The 24,173-nt window shown below is 45.3% G+C and overlaps 1 protein-coding gene and 1 pseudogene across 6 annotated transcripts in view; one reads left to right on the forward strand and one right to left on the reverse strand.

Annotated features, from left to right (window-relative positions):
- PRDM10 (PR/SET domain 10) overlaps positions 1-24,173 on the reverse strand; it is an 80,874-nt gene that overhangs the window by 24,779 nt on the left and 31,922 nt on the right. For 4 of the 5 annotated variants that reach the window (XM_081172467.1, XM_081172468.1, XM_081172466.1 and 1 more), the window contains 8 exons: positions 23,986-24,132; positions 17,520-17,757; positions 15,550-15,791; positions 12,856-13,059; positions 10,164-10,236; positions 8,818-8,935; positions 7,252-7,381; positions 6,220-6,444 (listed from right to left, as the gene is read on the reverse strand). In XM_081172467.1, the coding sequence (XP_081028593.1) occupies positions 6,220-6,444; positions 7,252-7,381; positions 8,818-8,935; positions 10,164-10,236; positions 12,856-13,059; positions 15,550-15,791; positions 17,520-17,757; positions 23,986-24,132 (1,377 nt within the window). The remainder of the gene's footprint in view (positions 1-6,219; positions 6,445-7,251; positions 7,382-8,817; positions 8,936-10,163; positions 10,237-12,855; positions 13,060-15,549; positions 15,792-17,519; positions 17,758-23,985; positions 24,133-24,173) is intronic. The other variant, XM_081172469.1, reaches the window with a different exon arrangement.
- LOC308573965 (alpha-crystallin B chain pseudogene) lies at positions 14,474-15,497 on the forward strand (annotated as a pseudogene). Its single transcript has one exon. The product of its transcript is annotated as an alpha-crystallin B chain pseudogene (transcript).

Below are 24,173 nucleotides of genomic sequence, written 5' to 3' on the forward strand. Positions count from 1 at the left end.
AATAAAATGTGTGTTTGAAGGGCAGTGAAGATGCTATCGCACCCCCTCTGTTGCTCTTCAAATGCTATGTGTACTTTCACTCTTAGTATCCACTTACGTTCATTTTAAATAGCACTAAAAAAAAATCCAACACACACTTATGTCCTTCTAGATTAACCCATTGCAACAGAGTCATCTCTCTTAATCTCTGCTTTGGCTTCAGTGGGAACAGTTCACAGCTGGCTTTGCAGCCTTGCTTCCAAGTGTCCTGCGTGCTTCAGTAATTAAAGAGGAATTCTGATATTGGCAGGTAGCTGGGGTGGGAGCCATTTCTATGTTTTTGTACATGCAATCTCCAATTACAAGACACCAGCCCAGCAAAAGATTGAAAAGGCAGCAGGACTCCGTATACCCCCACCAAGTGGGAGAAAACAGCCAAGAAAATTTGCACTCTCGGGCTGCAATTTCTCTTCTATTATTAACCATTGTCTGTTTTCCACTCTACTTCTCAGACATTAAATATTAATTCTGATCCATACCAACAAGGAGGGGGGTGGGGAATCGCAGGGCGAGACAGAGGAAGCAACTGTATTTAACCATGTAAGTTATTAGCATGCACCGCATATCCCCACACGTCAGGCTTGTGGAAACACTTTCACATTCCCAAGTTAGCAGTGCAACTGAACTGTGGTGAAGGAAAGCTTAATGCCACATGGACAGAAGCTCTGCTTGGAATTGGAAAGTGCCTGTCAGGTGCGTAGAGCTGGGGCTTGAGAAACACCTGCCAGGGCCTCTCCTTCAGGTGTCCTACTCAGCCTCTTAAAGAAGGTGCAGGGCAGCGCAGGGCACTGCAACATTCCCCATGGTCAGAAATGTTTGCTGAAATCAGTTTAGGCTCCTTCAGTTCTGGCTGCAAAAAGAAAGAGGGTATTTACCTCTGCTGCTATACAGTGGTACCTCGGGTTACATATGCTTCAGGTTGCATACACTTCAGGTTACAGACTCCGCTAACCCAGAAATAGTGCTTCAGGTTAAGAACTTTGCTTCAGGATGAGAACAGAAATTGTGCTCCGGCGGCGCGGCAGCAGCAGGAGGCCCCATTAGCTAAAGTGGTGCTTCAGGTTAAGAATAGTTTCAGGCTAAGTACGGACCTCCAGAACAAATTAAGTACTTAACAACTGTATGAGGGACAGCTGTTGCACAGCATACTATAGCTGCAATCCAAAGGGCTACCTGGAAACTGGTTTTCCCCCTCTCATTCTTACACATCTGTCTCCTCGCACTGCTCTCAATGGTTAGAGCACCGTCCAGAGTAGCAATTGATGATGCCCAAGGGGATATGGTCAGAAGGAGAATTTAGACTCCCTTTGGGTTACCTATAGAAGCACCCAAGCCATACACAAGGGAGTCTATGAGCTCGCGGTCCCATCTGCACTATGCATTTAAGCCCTGTGATGCTGCTTTCAGCAGCTGTGTCTTTCCCCAAAGAATCCTGGGAACTGTAGTTTGTTAAGTGTGTTGAGAGTCATTAGGAGACCCCTGCTTCCCTCCCAAGGCTACAATTTCCAGGCTGGTTAAACCAGTGATGGTCAAACTTGGTCCTCCATTTGTTTTGGGACGACAACTCCCAAGATCCCTAGCTAGCAGGACCAGTGGTCAGGGATGATGGGAATTGTAGTCCCAAAACAGCTGGAGGGCCGAGTTTGGCCATCACTGGGTTAAACGAACAATTCCTCTTCCAAGGGAACTCTGGGAACGATAGTTCCATGAGGGAAATAGGTGGCTCCCAGCAACTCTCAACACCCTTAACAAACAACCATTCCCAGAATTCCTTGGGGGAAACCATTAATTTAAAGTGGTTCAAAAGTGCTTTAAATGTGTAGTGTGTAGTACAGATGGTGCCCGAGTCAAATATGGCTTTCCCCCCTAATTACAAATAATCCTAATGTTCCACAGCCACTTGCTTGCATGGAAAAATGTTGAATACAGCAATCACAACTATATCTGGCAGGTTCTTGGAATCCCAGCAGCATTTTTTTTCTGCTACTGCAATCGCAGGAATTGCTGCCAGCTGTATCTGTGATTGCTCAGTTTGCTTGCTCAAAACCCTCCCATCGAAATGCATATCCAGAATAGTCAGGAAGCTCATTCGTAGACATAAACTTGTGTAAACCAGTCCTGTGTGTCTTTAAGCCAGTCACTACCCCCCTCAGCTTTTATCTCCTGAATGGAAAGGGGAATAATAAGCAACCTACTTCAAAGGGTTGTTGAGCAGGTGGATATGAGAAAGGGTATAAAGCTATACTGCTATAAATAGCTGTTCTGGGAAAGAATCTGGCAGCACATTATTTGCCTCAGAAACCTAATAATTGGAGAAAAAGCTCTTACACACTTGGAAACATAAGGTGATGCAGCCTACCCTCCCCAAGGGCACATATTTAAGGCCATATGCGGGGAAGCACATATTTGAATGCTTCCATGTGTGAAAAAATAACAACATACCTTTCCTGCAAACAGAAAACCATAATGTCAGGGAGAAGGGCTCTAGCCCAACATCCTAGTTTTCTATGATACAAGCCACAAAATGATCTGTTACCTAATAGCAGGAGGAAAAATGGGAAAGGCAAATCCACTGGAAGCTAACAGGAAGTGACATGGTAGGCAGTTTTATGAAGTTCTGCAGGGCGGAGGGAGTAAAAAAACACACCAAGCAAACAGACCTGCACTTCCGAGCAGAAAGCACGGGGGGGGGGGGGGAGATTGGAGAAATATCCATTACAAATCAGACTGCAAAACAGAAGCTGATGCAGGGAACCATTACAAAAGGGCTTTTGTAGCCTGATATTCTAGAATCAAGACACTAAAGGTTGTATTCAACAAACTTTTACTCAGAGCAGATGCACTGAAGTTAGTCATGGTCATTCATTTCAGCGGGTCTACTCAGGGACATCTTTACCCGGGGGTGCAAGGGGTGCAGGGCACCCAGGTGCCAAATTCTGGGGGGCGCCAGGTGCCCACCTCTGAAGCTGCCTAAGCTCTTAACTATCTACCTGTTATGAAATAATAAATAATTTTGATCAAGCTGGGGGGGGGGGAGAAATACACACATACCTAGGTATTACCGAAATGTACACCTACTGTTTCACTAAAGGACTTTCAACTTTGTGCGCTCATTTACCAAAGACATGCCGCGCTAGCAGCCGCGCCTGTCATTCACAACGGCGGCGCTTGACTCGTAAACAAGAGATGAGGCGTAAGCGTGGTGTCTGACATAAGCATAATAAAAGTTAATTTGGGGGCAAAACTAAATTTGGGGGTGCTGGGCGGATCTTTGCACCCCCGGTGGCACATATGCTAAAGACTGCGCTGGGTCTACTCTAGGTAAAGGTTAGCAGAATGCAACCCCGTAGGGGCCCAAGAGAAGTGTTTTCCTAGGATGGGGCCTTTCAGAACTAAGGAGCAGGTGGCTGCTGTTGTTCTGTGCCTCTGCTGTGTCCCAAAGGTATCTCTGTAATTTCAGCCCGAAGAGCCTTGGCAGGGTACAGCAGCACTCGCCCCTCCTGAAGTTTCCAGCAAAAGGTATTCAGAAGCATACATACAATGGAGGAAGAATTTGTCCATCAGGGTTGGTGGACCTTGCTAGCCTTCTCCTCCATGAATTTGTCTAATCCTCTTATAACACCATCCAAGTTGGTACCCATCACAACATCTTGTGGGAGCAAATTCCATAGTTTAGACTATGCACTGCGTGGATAATGCTTTCTTTTGTCTGCCCTGAATCTTCTAACATGAATGACGAGAAAGCATGGCCAAGATTCAGCAAGAAGACAGCGAGATGTGGCATGCCAAAACTGCCAAGGGAAAAACTTAGCAGAGAGGCTCAAGCAAATGAGCCTCAGCTAACACAGCAGAAGATGTAAACTGCATACAGCAAAGTGTAATCATGCTGCAATGTGAAATACACAAGCAGACTACAGATGCCTATATAACGTAGTCCTCCAAAATGTTTTCACATAAATGATGCATTTAAAAACGACACCCGGCCTTGAATACTCAGATACCTCTCACAACATTCCATTAGAGATTCTAACCCAATGCATTTGAAGGTGAAGTCAAAAGATTTTCAGGGAATGTTGATAAACAGTTGATAAACTTGCTATACAAAAAAAGCGAGTGATTTTTAAAAATACACTTTTGTATGCGAGAAAGCTTCGTGTAAAACAAATTATATTTTAAAAACCTATTTCATATGCATTGCTATTTCTGTATTGGGGGAGGTGAATGTTCTTTGGCCAATCAGGAAGCATTGCCAAGGTGTACTCTTAACATGCCATCTTGCATGTGGAGCAAGTTCTTTGATGGTGTTGAATTCACCCCGGTGCAATTAACTTAGATCTTGCTCAATCTCTTTCTTTAAGGCATCCACACACTTTTTGAAAAAGAAAGAAAGCCAGCCCTCTGAAGCTACAAGCAAATGAAAGCTCAACCTGTTTGCAGCTGTTTCTTTTTGCAACCAAAATCTTACTCACAGAAAGAAGGATGGGGAAAGAAGTATTTAAGCTACACAAACTGATCCTCCAACTGAACAGTTTGGAGGATTACTTGTCTGAATAATTTCCCTCTTAAACTTGACAGAAGAGTAGCACGCAGCTGCCAGAAAGCATGGGCTCAGAGTATTTGTTTTTTGGTATACAGAGTTCTCAATGCAGGCTTTAATATCGCAAAGGTCTGCAGCCCCTTGCAAAAGAACTTTATCATTAAATGAAATCTTTGCCTTCGAAGGAAAAATGGATATGGGCCAAGGTCATGGTGCCTCTTTGCCAATGTCTTCCAACAGCAAGAGCACAGCGACATATACACAGATGGTGCTGCAAGCAGCCCACTAGTCCACCCCACTTCATGCGGCAGATTGGAATATGCCTGCCTGCCAGACTGGATGCACTAGATTCCCAGGAAGGACTAGCTGAGCATCATGAATCTAATCAACTTCAATTGCTGCCCAGTTCCTCCTAGCATCACGAGAGGCACCGAGCAATTTGTGTGAAGTTTGTCTTTGCAGCGGCAGTGGGATGTGCTCAGCCTGAAATGTCATGCAAGAAGTTTAGAGATTGACACCAATTTAAGGTAAAAAGGTCAGCAGTAACCAGCAGGCAAATCAAGCATCCGCAAAGAGGCAACCATCTCTTAGCGCAAAGTCTGTCTTCTTTTTATGAGCGATGAGATGTTCTCTGCCTGAAATGTCGGGTGTAGGAAGTTTAGAAGCTGACACCAATTTCGGGTAAAAGGTCAGCAGTAACTGAGAGGCAAATCAAACCTCGAGTGGAAAATGGCTAATGAGGGGCTGTGCATACTTTACAGCAAACCACCCTTCCCCAATTTTGAACAAAGGACACTAATTCTATACCCCATATAAATTAAGTATGAATATTAAATATGTATGTCTTATCCGGCAAAGGTTACTGTTTAGAAGACACAGATTTTCATACAATTTCTTTTTGGAGCAGGAGAGCAAGAGAAGGCAAATAATGACAGGAATAGGGAGGAAAGGTATGGTAAATAAACCAACATAGATGGCTATGGAAGTTATCTGGGGCACTGAAACTCCAGCCACTGACTGCTAGGTCTATCAACTTCTACCTTCTGGTGTCTGAGTCTGTGCCCAAAAATTGCTAAAGCTCTTTGTTTCCCAACATGAAATCTGAGGTTCTCGGGGCATCAACTAGCCCTGCTTCTGAGCCTTTAGAGCAGGGGTAGTCAATATGGTGTCCTACAGATGTTGTCAGACTACAACTCCCATCAGCCCCAGCCAGAATGGCCACGGTGTTTATTAGATTGCAAGCCTGCGGGAAGGGGCTGTCTGGTTTTAACAGACTGTATGTATGCCGTTCTGGGAAACTTTTTTGGCTGAAGAGTGGTGTACAAATGATCTAAATAAATAAATCATCAGCACAGATGATTAGAGCTGAAGTCCAGCAACATCTGGAGCACAGCACACTGGCAACCCTTTCTTTAAGAGATTAGCCTGACATGCATTAATTAAGGAGACAAAACCTTTTAAGCCTGGAAATATAATTATGGGGTGGGGTGGAGGGGACGTTGCCTGCTTAACTTCTGCATATCAGTCTGCTGTCTAAAGGGGTTCGAACAGAGCCAGTAAAAATGGTGATGACCTTAACAGTAAACCCACAGACACGCAGGGAGCACACACAGCCCCAGCCAGCTGCTGAGTTCTTCGCTTACCCGGATACGCTTAGCTCTCCGCATGTCGTCTGCTGTCATTGTGCTCTGGGTAGCCACCACAGTCTGTTCATGCGGCTGGAGCTGTAAAGGGTGGCTCTCAGGCTGCTGATCCAAGGATGATGGTGTCTCTTGTGGCACCGGTGTTTGTTCCTGTTGGTCCAGTCCGTTCAGCGTGGCTTGCCCAGCCTCATCAAACTGCCCCTTGCTGGAGAAATGCAGCAAGTCCTGAAATTGCAAATCAAATGGATGGTGGTCATACCGTTGCCCGCCGTATTACGATATAGCAATGACGGTTAGGTTATGCTGGTTTTGCAGAACTAGGTCCATTTCATACTAGAAAAAGAAGGGGCATGGTTTTTTATTTTATTTATTAAATTTGTATAAAGGTAAAGGGACCCCTGACCATTAGGTCTAGTCATGGCCGACTCTGGGGTTGCAGCGCTCATCTCGCTTTATTGGCCGAGGGAGCCGGCGTACAGCTTCCGGGTCATGTGGCCAGCATGACTAAGCCGCTTCTGGCGATCAGAGCAGCGCACAGAAACGCCGTTTACCTTCCCGCCGGAGCGGTACCTATTTATCTACTTGCACTTTGACGGGCTTTCAAACTGCTAGGTTGGCAGGAGCAGGGACTGAGGTACGGGAACTCACCCCGTCGCGGGGATTCGAACCGCCAACCTTCTAATCGGCAAGTCCTAGGCTCTGTGGTTTAACCCACAGCGCCACCCGCATTCCTATTAGATTTGTATAATGCGTGACAATTCAAGATAGTCCTCCTTGTTCTGCTAATTTTTTGCACCACAGAATTGCCGATGGGCAAATGCTGCTGAGGATATTTCTGATGCAACTTCAACATCCCTTGTATGTGTTCAGCACTGGAAATTCATTGATGACAGAGGCTACTGAGATACCCCTTCCCAGGCTAGTTCTGAGTCAACTTTATATGGATTGGGGGAATGATCAGGAAAGCAGTTAAGCAAGCGCATGCTCCCAATTTCATTGGAAACTCCTTTGCCTGATCCTACCAAATGATACCTGTGTCCCTTCTGCACATTTTCCTCCATTTTCACTGGTTACTTCTAAGCGCATAAATTTAGGAGGGCGACCCGGTCGCCTGCCTGGTCCAAATCTTCGTTTTCCTCGTCCACGACCTCTGCCTCTTGCTCTGCAAAATATATAGGAAACTGAGTTAGAGAGGGGAGCGATCTGTATTCCTGAGTCTCATGGGTCCAGTCAATGGGAACAGGCTGTACAATGGGGCTTCCAGAAATGAACAGCCAGAGGCTTCCAGGTAGCAGGCCGCAAAGGCAATAACCCTCCCCTCTTGTTTGCCCTCAGCATCTGGTATCCAGGGATATGCTTCCCCTGGAACATAGTCCAGATCATTGTTGTAAACAGGAACACACAGTGGTACCTCGGGTTACATACGCTTCAGGTTACATACGCTTCAGGTTACAGACTCCGCTAACCTAGAAATATTACCTCGGGTTAAGAATTTTGCTTCAGGATAAGAACAGAAATTGTGCAGTGGCGGCGCAGCGGCAGCAGGAGGCCCCATTAGCTAAAGTGGTGCTTCAGGTTAAGAACAGTTTCAGGTTAAGAACGGACCTCCAGAACAAATTAAGTATGTAACCCGAGGTACCACTGTATTAGTTTAGATCATGGGTGAGCAACCTGCAGCCCCAGGGTCACATCCTCATTTAATGTGGCCCCAAATATCTCCTGAAATTGCCCCGTTCTTCCATTCCATCAAAGGGTTGTATCCAAGTTGGCTTTACTCAGAGTAGTCCCACTGGAATTAATGTGCCTAACTTAGGCATGTTCATTTATTTCAAGGGGGCTACTCTGAATATGACCAGCACTGGAGGCAACTGGAGGCTATACAGTCATACCTCGAAAGTCGAACGGAATCCGTTCCGGAAGTCCATTCGACTTCCAAAATGTTCGAAAACCAAAGCGCGGCTTCTGATTGGCTGCAGGAAGCTCCTGCAGTCAATCGGAAGCCGCAGAAGCCCCATTGGACATTCGGCTTCCAAAAGAACGCTTGAAAGCCAGAACACTCACTTCCGGGTTTCGATCGTTCGGGACTTGGGTCGACTTATGAAACCCTAGAATGATCCCTGAGCACCTCCTCTATATCCCGCTATGCAGCATGGGGGATTCCAGAGGTGAGCGGCAACATACTAGCCTCCCAGTCCCAAATGGACCTTGGGCAAAGGGGAGAGGCCTGAAAGAAGGAAACAAATACAATAGCCCTCCTGCGGTCAAGGAGGACAACAGCCTGAAACACACTCCATGTGGACATTAGAGGCCATTCTGCCGTTTAGTTAACTGGTTATGGTCCTGACCTTTTGAACTTCTGCAATACATAAATGTGCCCCACTCGCTTCTACGTGGCACAAGAGCAATCCAGCCCATTACTGGAGAAAGGGGCTCTCACCTTTGAGCTCAGGAGATTGTGGCACACAACCTTCAGGAGAAAATAGTCTCTGTACATTCTTCTTAGGAAATCAAACTCTCTCTCTCTATGTGCTTTCAAACAAGAACCTGCAGGGAATAACTCAGCTTTGAAAAGCTGAGCTTCTGCACACTTATAAATACCTGCTGAAGAAATCCAGCTTTTCATCATGGGAATTCAGGTGCTGCTGGAGCTGCTCTGAGCTCATGAACCGTCGGTTGCACTCATAACATGGCCAGTTTTTTTCTTGCTCTCGGAGAACTGCATTTTCAAGTTAGACCAGTCGATAAGGAAAACTTCAGACACCACCAAGCTTTTCAGATTTCTACCAAAGACTCCCCCCTCCATCCTCTGTACTTTCAGGGGGCCACAGAGATCAGAATGACTAAGGAATATGTTCTACACACCTTTTGCTCACAGTCTGTATTTTATTCCCCTCTAAGCATGGGTTAGGAACACAGAAGGACAGAGAAGATTATAAGAAGACAGGGAATACTACATCTACATTCCCTCTTGTTCTTACACCTTACAGAAGTGCTCAGCTGCTCTGTAGTTTACCTACTGGAAAAAGCCTTTCTGGCTGCTGCTGTAACTTAAATTCTGCACTCCAAATAAATTATTCACTCCTACAACATTTATTTTGCATAAACTCACTCCGTTTGATTATTTTACTCTGAATTCAATGGTGGTTTGGGGTTTTTTTTTTTGCATAACATGGGATTTTTGGCCAGGAGAGGACAGGAATTAAATGTATAAGACTACAAAGGACAGTAGGAATGGGAATGGGTGGGAGGACATGCCTGGAATGAAAGAAGGCATGTTAGGAAATCAAGCAGGGTCTTTGCTCCTGTCTGTTGCAGCTTTGGAAAATACTAGCAGCCAATTGAATATGGTTACTGCACAACTTGCTTGAAATATACATGAACTGCATAGATTGAACCCAGGATCAGCACATTTTCAAACCTATCTCAATCATGAGAACTAGATGCTTGAATTTTTGTTTTAAAGTAAGTGCAAATTCTGCACCATAGTGAATCACAGACAGGGAAGAGCTCAGTCTGTAGATCAGACTAGATTTCTGAGGTTTCGTTTCTATCAATCTTTCCATGAAGCAACTAGAACTTATATTTGTTTTCAAGCTCCTTTTTTTGCATAAGGACTCAATCTGATAGTGTCTGTGCACCATCCATCATAGTGATGGGAACAAAAAGGGGGATTTTGTGGGGTACTCCAATTGCAGGCCGTGTTTGCCAACAGCAGCTATTACCATGTGCATCAATAAAAGGCAGCCTCTTTTAATGTGTACCACTAATTATGTAGAAGCATATTTAACAACAAACAAAATTTGGCAATGCAGCCTTAACCTAGATCCAATTTGAGTCTATCTGGAGCTAGGCATGCAAAATTCCACCTGCTAGTGCTAATTCAGTGCTGCAATATACCCTATGATTTAAACAATCAACTGGAAAAGTAAAAAGGAGATAAATACCTTTCCTTTCCTCTTCGGATACATCATGGATTTTCTGATTGACAAATTCAGCATACGAAGCAGCATACCACACCTGCAGCAAATTCACATGGGATTAATTAGAATTTTCACTGGAGAATCTAAAAAATTAACTGCTTGTCTATTGCAGCTATATCCTGCCCTTCCACCAAGGAACTGAGGGCAGCATACACAAAGGCCATCTTGTCTGAGAGATAGTGGCCTCTCAGCATTGCTAAGAAAGCTTCTTGGGTGAGCAGTGACTCCAAGCCTTGTCATCTTGGTCCAAGTCTGACACTCAGTTCACTAAGGTAAAGGACCCCTGGACAGTTAAGTCCAGTCAAAGGTGATTATGGAGTGTGGTGCTCATCTCGCTTTACAGGCCAAGGGAGCAGGTGTCTGTCAACAGACAGCTTTCCGGGTCATGTGGCCAGCATGACTAAACCGCTTCTGGCACACGAAACACCGTTTACCTTCCAGCCACATTGGTACCTATTTATCTACTTGCGCTGGCATGCTTTCAAACTGCTAGGTTGGCAGGAGGTGGGACCGAGCAATGGGAGCTCACTCCTTCGTGGGGATTCGAACCGCCAACCTTCCGATCGACAAGCCCAAGAGGCTCGGTGGTTTAGACCACAGCACCACCCGAGTCCCACCTCAATTCACTACAACACGTCTGGGCAGACAGTGGAATAGGATCTATTGGTAGATCTGCAAAGATTTTAGACTCCCAATTGTTTAACAATGACAACAACAAAATGATTCCACCCACCCCTGCTGCCCAAATTATACAGCTGAAATAAAATGAAAAGCTGGGATGAGGGTAAGCAAGAGTAATTTTTTTGTGCAGAAGGACTGCAAGTTCAATTCTGGTACTCAAAGAAAATCCACAGGCTCAAGATTATATAATTCCAAATATGCTGTTTGTACTAGGCTCCAGTGAGTGGATCTTAGGGAGTTCTAGTAACAAACAAAGTCTACCCACTACACCACACTGGCTCTCACTTGAATCAGCTAGCATTTTATTATTCATTTTATACATGGGTGACACTGACATGAAAGAGAAAGAGATAAATTCAAGTACACATGTCTTTAGTAGCTCCAAAAGTGATTATTATTTTTTTGTACAAGTGTCAAGAGGCCTTTTAAGTGTGCCGAGCCATGAATATTCTGAAGAGGCTGTTACTATAGCAATTTATTTCATCTTGTTGCACAGACAGTGTGGCTGAGTGGTTCGACTCTAATCACAAATCCTCATTCACTGATTGTCACAATAGTGAAAGTACGGCAGGAGGGGCAAGCACATTCCAAAATGCCATAAGTTATACTGTGAGGAGGAAGGGGGAGAATATATGACTCTCTTTTGTGTCTTGGATTACATCTTTCATGTGTTCTCCAGTAAATCCATTAAAAACAGTTGAAAACAATAAAACAGCACTAACTGTAATTCTAGCGGCTGCGCTTGCGTAATGCATTATAGGGTTCAAAACAAGATAAAGGCATGTCCGGAACACGTCCAGATGGACAAGTCAAATGAGGTGTGTGTGTGTGTGTGTGTGTGTGTGTGTGTGTGTGTGTAGTCCACAGCATCATCTCCACCATCCTATGGACCAGGGGTGCCAACTTGAATAAAATATTGGGCGGGGGGGAGGCAAGTAAACCCTGCCCCACATAATAGTTCACATGACATGACACATGCACAATATTTGAATGGCAATGCCGATTATCTTTTTTTGGGGGTACAGGGCCCTCAAATATTTCATTTGGGGGCAAAGGGACCTCAGCCCCTAGGAGTTGGCTCGTATTCTGTGGACGGAGGGAGGAAGTGGGTAAGTCAAGAGCCGGTGCTGGATCACACACTACAGATTCCTTCTCGGTCCTGTCAAGATCTTGCACATTTCAAGGACTTGCAGGATTAAGGCACAAGGCAGAAAAGGAAGTGGAGAAGGCAAGAATCAGGAAAAGCCCAGATGGTGGCACTCATCATTTGACTGCCCTCCAGATCTCAAGCTGTAAGCTTAATATAAAAAGCTATTCTCCCAACTGTTCCAAGTTCCACTTGATTTGTTTTAAGCATGGGATAAAAATAACTTCGTGGTGATTGGAATCACAAGCAGAAAAGTCAGATTATCACACGCACAGGCCAAACTGCAAACCTCGGAGGTACGCTGATTGAAGTAAATGGTGCCCCATTAGTTGAGAAAAGCCAATCCCATTCATGGGCGGGCAGGGGAAAGTGCCACAAAGGGGGAAAGGGAGAAAGAATGAAAAGTAAACCAAAATGCTTCAGTGCATACAGGAGGTGCATGATATCAGACTCATCTCAACCTCCAATTTGCTTACACATTCAAGGTGGTTGGAGTGAACCGACAGTCAACAGACCCAAGCAAGATCAAGAATTCTTGACCCACATTTCCAGCATAAGTGATCAGATGGGCTGTTATTTCTGGTAGGTTCATTATCCTATAGTGATTCAATACAGACAATAGAACATGTCGCCCATATACCCTGGAATGCCATGGTTGTACAGATAGGGTAAACATCTCAGAACAAGAACCATGGGAATTATGAATGAATGAATCAAGCCCTAAGGCTTTATCTCTCTGCTGAGTAGTAGGGAACCCTTCTAGCAGGTTGCGAAGCTGTGCCGTTTGACTCAGCAAAAAGAAGCTATATAATGCAGGTTGCTCCATACCTTGAGTTCCTGTTTGGGCTCCACGTTCTTAATCGTTGTGTAATAAATATGGTGTCCATACTGGTAGGCGACCAGGTTCTGCTCCAGGTGATTCTGGGCTGGCCGCACAAACATCATCCAGTTGCAAAGAGCCTCGCTAGACAGTTCAAACCAGAGATCTTCCTGCAGACCCCTGTCTTTTCTGTCACCTTTGTCAAGGGACACCTAAGGCAAGATAAAATATATTATCTATAACCATACACACACAAACAGAGGAGGTCGGTGAGATGTGGCTGCTGTGTCCACGATGGAAGAAACAGTTTGCATCAGGAATCCAGGTAATTAGAAGAAGAAAAAAGGTTTACAGAGCAGACAGAGCATGAAGCTGCTGAAGACTGGCAGATTTGTCAGCAGCTTTTGTTAGCTTGCATCATAGTCTAGGTTGGTGAAGTCATTACAAAGAGTTATTATCTCACAGGTGAAGTTGTGTTAACCTGCAGGACTGAGTATACCTGAACCCATTTACATCTGTGGGCTTAGTATAGATTACTTTATCTCAAGTCATTTATTTCAGCTGATTGATTCAAGAACGCAATCTATGCTTTCAACTTTTTGAAGTCATCTTGCGAAACAGTCATTTTTTAAAGTGCACTGGGCCTCTGCTTGTGTGAGCACACGTGCATATATTGTGTGTATCTGTCTGTCTGTCTGTCTGTCTGTCTGTCTGTCTGTCTGTCTGTCTGTCTATCTATCTATCCACACACAAATACACAATTTTGGCAAGTTAGCACATACAAATAAATAATAATAATATGTATGTGTATTTACACACACACAAACACTTTCAAGGGTGCCATGACCCAAGGGACAACCATGGAAGGCCTGATGGAGGCTGCTTGACCAGTCCTCCCCAAGTTTAAGTCATGGATGGGGTCAGCTGTGGTGAGGAGGCAAAAATGAATGCAAGTTGAGGTGGCCCCTAATTCTGGAAGGGGCTGGCCCTGACCTGACATAAGCTTTGCAAAGGAGGTGTTTTTGAACAGCTGGAATTTGAAGCCCCTTGATTTGAAGTTCAGTCCCATCACTAACATTTGCTGTTAAATGAAACTTGAATTCCGTCTGCAGAGATCTATGCTTCCTGCTGTCACTGCGAGTCCCCCCCGCCCCGAAAACTGAAACCCAAAGAGGCTATAGAACTCTCACTTCCAAGTACCAGAGTGATTTCAATACCTCTGTGTGTCAGTGACCCATGCATCTACACATAGACAGAAATTTATGCCCATTGTTTTCACTTTGTGTATCTCATGAAGTAGGCTCTTGTCTTCTAAAGCTCATGCCACAACAATCAGTCTTTTATTTAGCACAAGACTTATTGTTGCTCCTGATCGTTATGAGCTAGTTCTCCATAAGGAAGTGGGATTCCTGCATACTGAACGCCAAGATGCTTCTGGAACTACATGAAATGTCTTGCCTCTCCTCTATTTGCACTGCATACTGGATGTGTATGATCACATAGTCATGTTGATCCCATTTCTTGCGAGTCCCTGGAGTTCCTTCCAGGAAAATTACTATACTGCACAAAATGGGCGGAGCCGGCCGGGTATAAAAGGCGCCGCGGCGGGCCGGGCTCGGCGCTCCCCTGGCCGCGGTCTGTGTTCTACGCGTCTCCGGCTACTCGCCCTCCCGCCTTCGCCTCTCCGCGCCATGGACATCGCCATCCACCACCCCTGGATGCGGCGGCCCCTGGGCTTCCCTTCGGCCTTCCCGTTGCTCTTCCCGCCGCGTCTTTTCGACCAGAGGTTCGGCGAAGGGCTCTTCGAGAGCGACTTGTTCCCGGCCACGCTCAGCCCCTATTACATGCGCACGCCCAGCCTGCAGATGCCTGCGATGCCGCAGATGCCGGACACGGGGCTTTCGGAGGTGAAGATGGACAAAGACAAGTTCTCTGTGTTGTTGGATGTGAAGCATTTTTCACCTGAAGAGATGAGCGTGAAGGTGATTGGGGACTACATCGAAGTTCATGCCAAGCATGAGGAACGGCCGGATGAGCACGGCTACATCTCCCGGGAGTTCCACCGCCGCTACATGATCCCCAAAGGTGTTGACCCCGCAGCCATCACCTCGGCCCTGTCTCCTGACGGGGTGCTATCCATCACGGCACCAACCACCCAGTCTCTTCCCGGAGTGGAGCGCAGCATCCCCATCAGCCGCCAGGAAAAGCCTGCCGTCACCGGAAAGTAATAGGGTAGCAGCCTAGCTTGGCTTTTTGCTCTCCGTTTTTACCGGAAGCCAGCAAGCACCTCAGGCCTGCTCTCTCCCCTCGCTAGTAGCTGCAAGGGCTGCTCACTCTTCACAGAAGTGACATTCCCCTCTGCCCGCTCCCTGCTGAGGTTCTGGCAGCAGAGACTATATATTGCCTCTAGGGTGGTGATCCTTTAGTGCAATTTCCCTACACTCCAGTAGGACCTTCCTGGAGTAGAGATTGGGCCCTTTCTTCCTCTGGCTAGGAGTACCCTTCTGTTGCAGGCTTACTCTGTGCACCACTGTTTATGCCAGACTCCTTGCTTTGTATAAATACAGATGCCTCTTGGGTACATGTACTTGCTTAAAACAGATGTCACATTGATACTTGCTAATAAACGTGGTGTTTCTACTGCACAAAATGCGTGTCTCGAAACGTGTCGGTTGCACAGCAAATGTGTGGTGCCTCTTTACCTTTAGATGGATATAGCAGTCTTTAAGCTCTGACTGCCTCACCAGGGGTCCTTCCACAGGGCCAAACTGTGTGCGCTTGGGAATGCGCCGCTTGGAAAACACTCCTCCCAGGAATCGGTCTATGTGAAGCACTAAGGGAAGGCTGGCTCTTGCTCTGGTCAGTACAGGCCGGTTTGGGATCGGGTGCAAGGGTCCATGCTTTGGGCAAACTGAGGGGTGTGCATTATTACACTCTTCACACCCTGAAAGACATAATTGGAAAGGACAGGAATACATGACAAAGTCCCACATCCCATTTATATTAAGGTTACCAGATTTCTTTCAAAGAATATGAGACACTTTTCAACTTCAATGGGGACTGATTTGTAAATCCGGGGACTGTCCCCGGGAAACGGGGCCGTCTGGTAACCTTAATTTATATACTAGAAGCAGGAGGCACAGAACCTAGAAACTCTCAACCAAATTCTAGCAACGAAGGCCTCCACATTCAGAGTAGCTAAAGGACACCTATTGTTTGAAAGGGTTGTCCCCACTGCACAAATCCTCAACCTCATGGGCTTAGTTGGAATCAATCCATCTCCAGATCAGTTGGATCTCTGGGATAGTGGAGGAAAGATTCTTCTCCTCTCCTGAGAAGCAGCACCACCTGGTTGTTGACTTTAAATGCAGAGAGCTTTGCCCTAAAGATTCCAACAGGGAAGGATTGTAGAAAAGCTCAGAGGAAAGTACCCCAGTCCACTTGGCTTGTTCCACTGCCTTCCACTCCCCTCTGCCCTCCACAACCCCGCTGCACAATTCAGATGAATAAACGGTTCTTCGCGTGCACCCCCACTGGTGCTGAGGAGGCAACTTGTGCAAGCACTAGTAGAATTGCACTAGATCCTGACTTAGGCCACTGCGAGCAGCTGACTAAGGAGACAGATCTATTTGTAGATCTCTGGGTGATTTGTAGTAGATTGCCAAGGTTTTCTTGACTCCCAATAGTTTAACAACAGTAGCAACTAAACGACTATCCCCATCTTTATTGGGCTGCTAAAATGCAGAACGCGGGTGGCGCTGTGGGTAAAACCTCAGCGCCTAGGGCTTGCCGATCGCATGGTCAGCGGTTCGAATCCCTGCGGCGGGGTGAGCTCCCGTCTTTCGGTCCCAGCTCCTGCCCACCTAGCAGTTCGAAAGCACCCCTAAGTGCAAGTAGATAAATAGGTACCGCTTTATAGCGGGAAGGTAAACGGCGTTTCCGTGTGCTGCGCTGGTGCTGGCTCACCAGAGCAGCTTAGTCACGCTGGCCATGTGACCCGGAAGTGTCTCCGGACAGCGCTGGCCCCCGGCCTCTTAAGTGAGATGGGCGCACAACCCTAGAGTAGGACACGACTGGCCCATAAAAAGGGCAGGGGTACCTTTACCTTTACCTTTTAAAATGCAGAAAGCTAACCAGGAGTAAGTGGACTGGACTGTGAGCTCGGTTCCAGTACTGAAAATCTATTCCTAGAGTCAGAATGTGCTCAGAAACAACAATAGGAACATAGGAAGATGCCTCACACCAAATCAGATTGTTAGTCCACCAAGCTCAGTGTTGTCTGCACTGATTGGCAGTGTTTCTCAGAAGGTCTCTGACATGGATCTGTGTCCAGACCTACCTGGAGATGTCAGAGACTGAACCTGGGACTTCTGCAGATGCCCTGCCATGGAACTATGGCCCTTCCCATATTCTCTAATTCTAAATGTTAGTCTTTGGTGCCTGGCACTGGTTGATAAGATTTCAGGGTTCAACTAAAAACAAAGTAAATCCAACAAGTGACCCTACTTCTCTGGTTCAGTGATGCTAGTTTCAACACTCCCCTTGCTTCCAAGTACCGATTCCTGGAGTGCAATTCAAATGAAATGGCTTTGGGTTCATTCCCATATTGCAGTGGTAAGCCAATGAAAGGAAGAAGAAGCGTAGCAAAAACAAGACACCCTCGAATGCTTACACAGGTCATTTGGGTCAAAGGGATGAGGTGGATCTGGATCCCATTCATCCATGTCGGTATCTTCTCCCTCTTCTTCCTCATCTTCCTCATCCTCGTCATCATCGTCATCCTCATCATCCTCATCATTTTCCTCTTTCGCTTCCGTATCACTTATTGGGTTGTGCAAAGGTTCTAGAGGACCAGACTCATCCACGGCCTCCATAGGAGGCAAAACTTGGCTGTGCACTGGTATTGATACCTAGAGAGGGGAAATCAGCAAAAATGTGCTGTGATCCAGAACAGCAAACCAGAAAATAATAGTGATCATATCTCAGCTAATACCAGTGGCATCTGGGGTTGTACCCCTTGCTAGCCCTGCTCAGAATAGACCCAGGGAAGTCAAACTGCTTTGAGTTTTGTTTTGTTTGTTTTTACAATCAAGCAGTGTGCTAAATTTATGAAATAAATAAATAAACAAGCTAACTTAGGTTCATTCATTTAAATGGGTCTGTTCTCAGTAGAAGTTATTTGGAGATGACTCAAGATTGGAGGAGATGAGGTATACCTAAGCAGGGCTTCAATTTTTGCCTAGAGCAAGTAGGACAACTGGGTGGTGTGAGAGATGGGTGGCAGGCAGCATGGCAGCTAAATCCTCTACTGCCATGTTGAATGTTGAAATGGATGCACGCTGGGCCGGCCCTACCATCAGGCTGATGGAGGCAGCTGCCTTGGGGAGTGGACACTAGGGGAAGAAGAGAAGTGTTGGAGGATAGCGCAGGGTGGATCACACAGGCTTCCATTTGCTCCCTAAGCTGCCCTGCTGCCATTGGACACTGCCACATTTCTGACTACAGGTGGGCTCAAATCTCATGTAGTTCACTCTCCACATTGTTCAGGCGTAGAAGACAATTGCCAGGTGGGGAACTTTACTAAGTGTGTGAAAATATATCTCAGAACTATTAGGAGTCTGGTGGACAGTGTTACGCTTGATTGCAGAACAGATGGCTTCAAATGCTTTTGCAACCATGAATACAGTAGGCATCTTGAGCCAAGCCACCATCTCAGGTCTATTTGCTGTAAAGTGAGAGAATATCAAGAACCTGCTTTCACGAGACCAACGTCTTATTAAGCCTTGCAAAAAGTATTCAGCGCACTAATAATGATGGAGACTGGCAAGAAGGCGGCATTAAATCAGAAAAACCTTTGGCTCCCCAGAATGGCTTTTTGCAACTCAGCTTACCCCTTTCCTTATTCCATCTCCAAGTGAAGCCACCCAGGACCTCCATTTTCTGCTTTAATTAGTTTGACATTAAAATATGCCCTCAAAATGATCCTGTCTATAATTTTCTCACTCCATGAAAGCCAGAGAAAACAACACCAATGCACTCAAAACAGACTAGCTAATTAAAATCTAAAACCTTTGTAACAAAAAGCAACCTCCTAACTGCTTAAGGGCAATGGGTGCTCTAATTTTAAAGAGTGTTATATTTTATTTTCTATGAAGAGAAGAGTTAAATGCCCATAGTGCACTGCAGATGAGGCAGAAATCAGTATAATAGGTGTGTGTGGAGGGGGAAGGGAATTGCTGTAAGAGAGCTTAAGGAACAGGCCACACACACACACACACACACACACACACACACACACACACACACCCATCACAAAGCATTACAGTCTTTCAATAAATTAGAAGTGAAACCTCAGTGCTAGGCATGCTTAGAGCTATGTATATTTGGCATTTAAATAAAATGAACCCAAATTCTGGGTCAAGGTAGCCAAAATGTTGCTTTTTCACATTTTGTTGTTGTTGTTGTTGTTTAGTCGTTTAGTCGTGTCCGACTCTTCGTGACCCCATGGACCAGAGCACGCCAGGCACTTCTGTCCTCCACTGCCTCCCGCAGTTTGATCAAACTCATGCTGGTAGCTTCAAGAACACCATCCAACCATCTCATTCTCTGTCGTCCCCTTCTCCTTGTGCCCTCCATCTTTCCCAACATCAGGGTCTTTTCCAGGGAGTCTTCTCTTCTCATGAGGTGGCCAAAGTATTGGAGCCTCAGCTTCACGATCTGTCCTTCCAGTGAGCGCTCAGGGCTGATTTCCTTCAGAATGGAGAGGTTTGATCTTCTTGCAGTCCATGGGACTCTCAAGAGTCTCCTCCAGCACCATAATTCAAAAGCATCAATTCTTCGGCGATCAGCCTTCTTTATGGTCCAGCTCTCACTTCCATACATCACTACTGGGAAAACCATGGCTTTTACTATACGGACCTTTGTTGGCAAGGTGATGTCTCTGCTTTTTAAGATGTTGTCTAGGTTTGCCATCGCCTTTCTCCCAAGGAGCAGGCGTCTTTTAATTTCGTGACTGCTGTCACCATCTGCACTGATCATGGAGCCCAAGAAAGTAAAATCTCTCACTGCCTCCATTTCTTCCCCTTCTATTTGCAAGGAGGTGATGGGCCCAGTGGCCATGATCTTCGTTTTTTTGATGTTGAGCTTCAGACCATATTTTGCGCTCTCCTCTTTCACCCTCATTAAAAGGTTCTTTAATTCCTCTTCACTTTCTGCCATCAAGGTTGTGTCATCTGCATATCTGAGGTTGTTGATATTTCTTCCGGCAATCTTAATTCCGGCTTGGGATTCATCCAGCCCAGCCTTTCGCATGATGAGTTCTGCATATAAGTTAAATAAGCAGGGAGACAATATACAGCCTTGCCGTACTCCTTTCCCAATTTGGAACCAATCAGTTGTTCCATATCCAGTTCTAACTGTAGCTTCTTGTCCCACATAGAGATTTCTCAGGAGACAGATGAGGTGATCAGGCACTCCCATTTCTTTAAGAACTTGCCATAGTTTGCTGTGGTCAACACAGTCAAAGGCTTTTGCATAGTCAATGAAGCAGAAGTAGATGTCTTTCTGGAACTCTCTAGCTTTCTCCATAATCCAGCGCATGTTTGCAATTTGGTCTCTGGTTCCTCTGCCTCTTCTAAATCCAGCTTGCACTTCTGGGAGTTCTCGGTCCACATACTGCTTGAGCCTTCCTTGTAGAATTTTAAGCATAACCTTGCTAGCGTGTGAAATGAGTGCAATTGTGCGGTAGTTGGAGCATTCTTTGGCACTGCCTTTCTTTGGGATTGGGATGTAGACTGATCTTCTCCAATCCTCTGGCCACTGCTGAGTTTTCCAAACTTGCTGGCATATTGAGTGTAGCACCTTAACAGCATCATCTTTTAAAATTTTAAACAGTTCAGCTGGAATACCATCACTTCCACTGGCCTTGTTATTTGCAGTGCTTTCTAAGGCCCATTTGACTTCACTCTCCAGGATGTCTGGCTCAAGGTCAGCAACCACACTACCTGGGGTGTACGAGACATCCATATCTTTCTGGTATAATTCCTCTGTGTATTCTTGCCACCTCTTCTTGATGTCTTCTGCTTCAGTTAGGTCTTTACCACTTTTGTCCTTTATTATGGTAATCTTTGTACGAAATGTTCCTTTCATATTTCCGATTTTCTTGAACAGATCTCTGGTTCTTCCCATTCTGTTGCTTTCCTCTATTTCTTTGCATTGCTCGTTTAAGAAGGCCTTCTTGTCTCTCCTTGCTATTCTTTGGAAATCTGCATTCAATTTCTTGTATCTTTCATTATCTCCCTCGCATTTTGCTTGCCTTCTCTCCCCTGCTATTTGTAAGGCCTCGTTGGACAGCCACTTTGCTTTCTTGCATTTCTTTTTCATTGGGATGGTTTTAGTTGCTGCCTCCTGTATAATGTTGCGAGCCTCCACCCATAGTTCTTCAGGCACTCTGTCCAGCAAATCTAAATCCTTAAACCTGTTCCTCACTTCCACTGTGTATTCATAAGGGATTTGGTTTAGATTGTATCTTACCTGTCCAGTGGCTTTTCCTACTTTCTTCAGTTTAAGCTTGAATTTTGCTATAAGAAGCTGATGATCTGAGCCACAGTCAGCTCCAGGTCTTGTTTTTGCTGACTGTATAGAGCTTCTCCATCTTTGGCTGCAGAGAATATAATCAATCTGATTTCGATGTTGCCCATCTGGGGATGTCCATGTGTAGAGTTGTCTCTTGTGTTGTTGGAAAAGCGTGTTTGTGATGACCAACTTGTTCTCTTGGCAGAACTCTATTAGCCTTTGCCCTGCTTCGTTTTGATCTCCAAGGCCAAACTTGCCAGTTGTTCCTTTTATCTCTTGATTCCCTACTTTAGCATTCCAATCACCTATAATGAGCAGAACATCCTTCTTTGGTGTCACTTCTATAAGGTCTTGTAAGTCTTCATAGAATTGGTCAATTTCAGTTTCTTCAGCACCAGTAGTTGGTGCATACACTTGGATTACTGTGATGTTAAAAGGTCTGCCTTGGATTCGTATCGAGATCATTCTATCATTTTTGAGACTGCATCCCAGTACAGCTTTCGCCACTCTTTTGTTGACTATGAGGGCCACTCCATTTCTTTTACGGGTTTCTTGCCCACAGTAGTAGATATGATAGTCATCCGAACTGAATTCGCCCATTCCCGTCCATTTTAGCTCACTAATGCCCAGGATGTCAATATTTATTCTCGCCATCTCATTTTTGACCACATCCAACTTACCCAGGTTCATGGTTCTTACATTCCAGGTTCCTATGCAATATTTTTCTTTACAGCATTGGACTTTCCTTTCGCTTCCATGCATATCCGCAACTGAGCGTCCTTTCGGCTTTGGCCCAGCCGCTTCATCAGCTCTGGATCTACTTGTACTTGTCCTCCGCTCTTCCCCAGTAGCATGTTGGACACCTTCCGACCTGAGGGGCTCATCTTCCAGTGTCATAACTTTTATATGCCTGTTGTCTTTGTCCATGGAGTTTTCTTGGCAGGGATACTGGAGTGGCTTGCCGGTTCCTACTCCAGGTGGATCACGTTTGGTCAAAACTCTCCACTATGACCTGTTCATCTTGGGTGCCCTGCTCGGCATCGTTCATAGCTTCTCTGAGTTCTTCAAGCCCCTTCGCCACGGCAAGGCAGTGATCCATGAAGGGGATTTCACATAAACAAACAAATAAATTTGTGAGCTGAATAAATTATGCTAAATTCTTCAATCCGAATACATGGTGCAAATAAAAATCTGCTTATGCCGGTTTATTATACTACTTCTAGGCCTAGCTGGAGAATAAAGTGGAACGCAGATGAATGAAGTCCCCACAGACTAGCTGCAGGAATGCTGCCTTCTGAGATTCCACAAGGCATTGCCAGATGTCTATTTAAGCTTATCTTCACAGTCAACAATAAGGACTAGACTTTTGTAAATCAAGAAAATCTTTAATAAAAACACATTTTTAAAAAAAAACCAATAAGGACTAGAAACCTGCAGGGGTTTGCTGTTATTGCTTTTTATAACAGCTTATTGGAATGCTGAATTTTGCACTAAATAACAGTACTCCCTGAGGGTGTGGCATGACTGCAAAAGTATAGAATGCACATCAGCATTTTCCAAACCATGTTCTGAGAACGCTTATAGGAATTCCTCAATGGCAGATAGGCAATCTGTAATCCAGCTTGCCTACCACTGTCAATCCTTTCTGTACTGACACAGGTAAATGTTCAAAAGACAGTTGAGCATAATTTACCAGGTGAGAATTTCTGGTTAAATTATCAGTTGTATGTTTTTTTTTAAAATAATAATAATCTACCATGACTAGCCATGAATGAATCAATTATCTCTTAGCCTCATTATTCTTTAATTGTAAAATATTAATATTACTTGGTTGCTTTTGACCTGATCTTAGTGTAACTCTGCTGAGCAGTTTTAGAGTTTCTGCTAAATTCCCTGATCCGTAGCCACTCAGAGGTAGATTTTTTACTGTATATGCAGCTTATTTTATCTAGTCCTATGAATTATACAAGTTTGATTGTTTTTAAATTATATCCACCTTTACAAGTTCCCCCGAGGGGGCTAACTACAAAAAAGGAAGGAAATAAAACAGTAATACAGCACATGAAATATGCAGCAGACAGTTTTTTTAAAAGGAGAGTCAAATTAAAACCAAACCACAAGGACCTTGGGAAATAAAACAGTTATCAAGTGACATCCAAAAGCTGATAAAAAGGGGGCTGGCAGGGCACTGGGAAAGGGATTTTGCAATGCTGGAGCCACCACAGAGGAAGCCACGTTCTAATCCCTGCTGAGAGAGGTGAGAGAGCAGAGCCATTGAGACAGATAGTAACACTCCGGTAGGGTGATGTGGGTTATCCTAATATATGGTTCACTGCTGATGCGATGCAGTGCGTAACTGGTGCTGCCTTTGCAGCCATTATTTTACCTCTGGGCTAACCCTCTTCCCCCTGCTATTTTACACCTGGCTCCAGGTGGCTTCCGAATGAACACAACAAAAGCCGACGCTCAAATTTCTATTGGTTTTGTTGGGTCCTGGTTTCTTTTAATGGGGACATGAAATGGAGAGTTCAAATGTAAAAGCAATGGGGCACCTGGCAACTTACTCTGTCTGCTTGAGGGTCCTGCTCCAGAGCCGCTGAGGGGTCGGCAACGCTGCCAAGCACAGAGAGGTGGGTGGGATTCATGCTCTGAGCAGCAGCAGCAGCATCAGGAGGAGGAGGAGGAGGAGTAGCAGGCAAGAGCACAGTTACCTAAAATCACAGGCACTCGTTTTAGTCCTGTGGCATCTCCA

The sequence above is a fragment of the Podarcis bocagei genome (genome assembly GCF_964188305.1).
Source record: "Podarcis bocagei genome assembly, chromosome: 15".
NCBI classification, from domain to species: domain Eukaryota; kingdom Metazoa; phylum Chordata; class Lepidosauria; order Squamata; family Lacertidae; genus Podarcis; species Podarcis bocagei.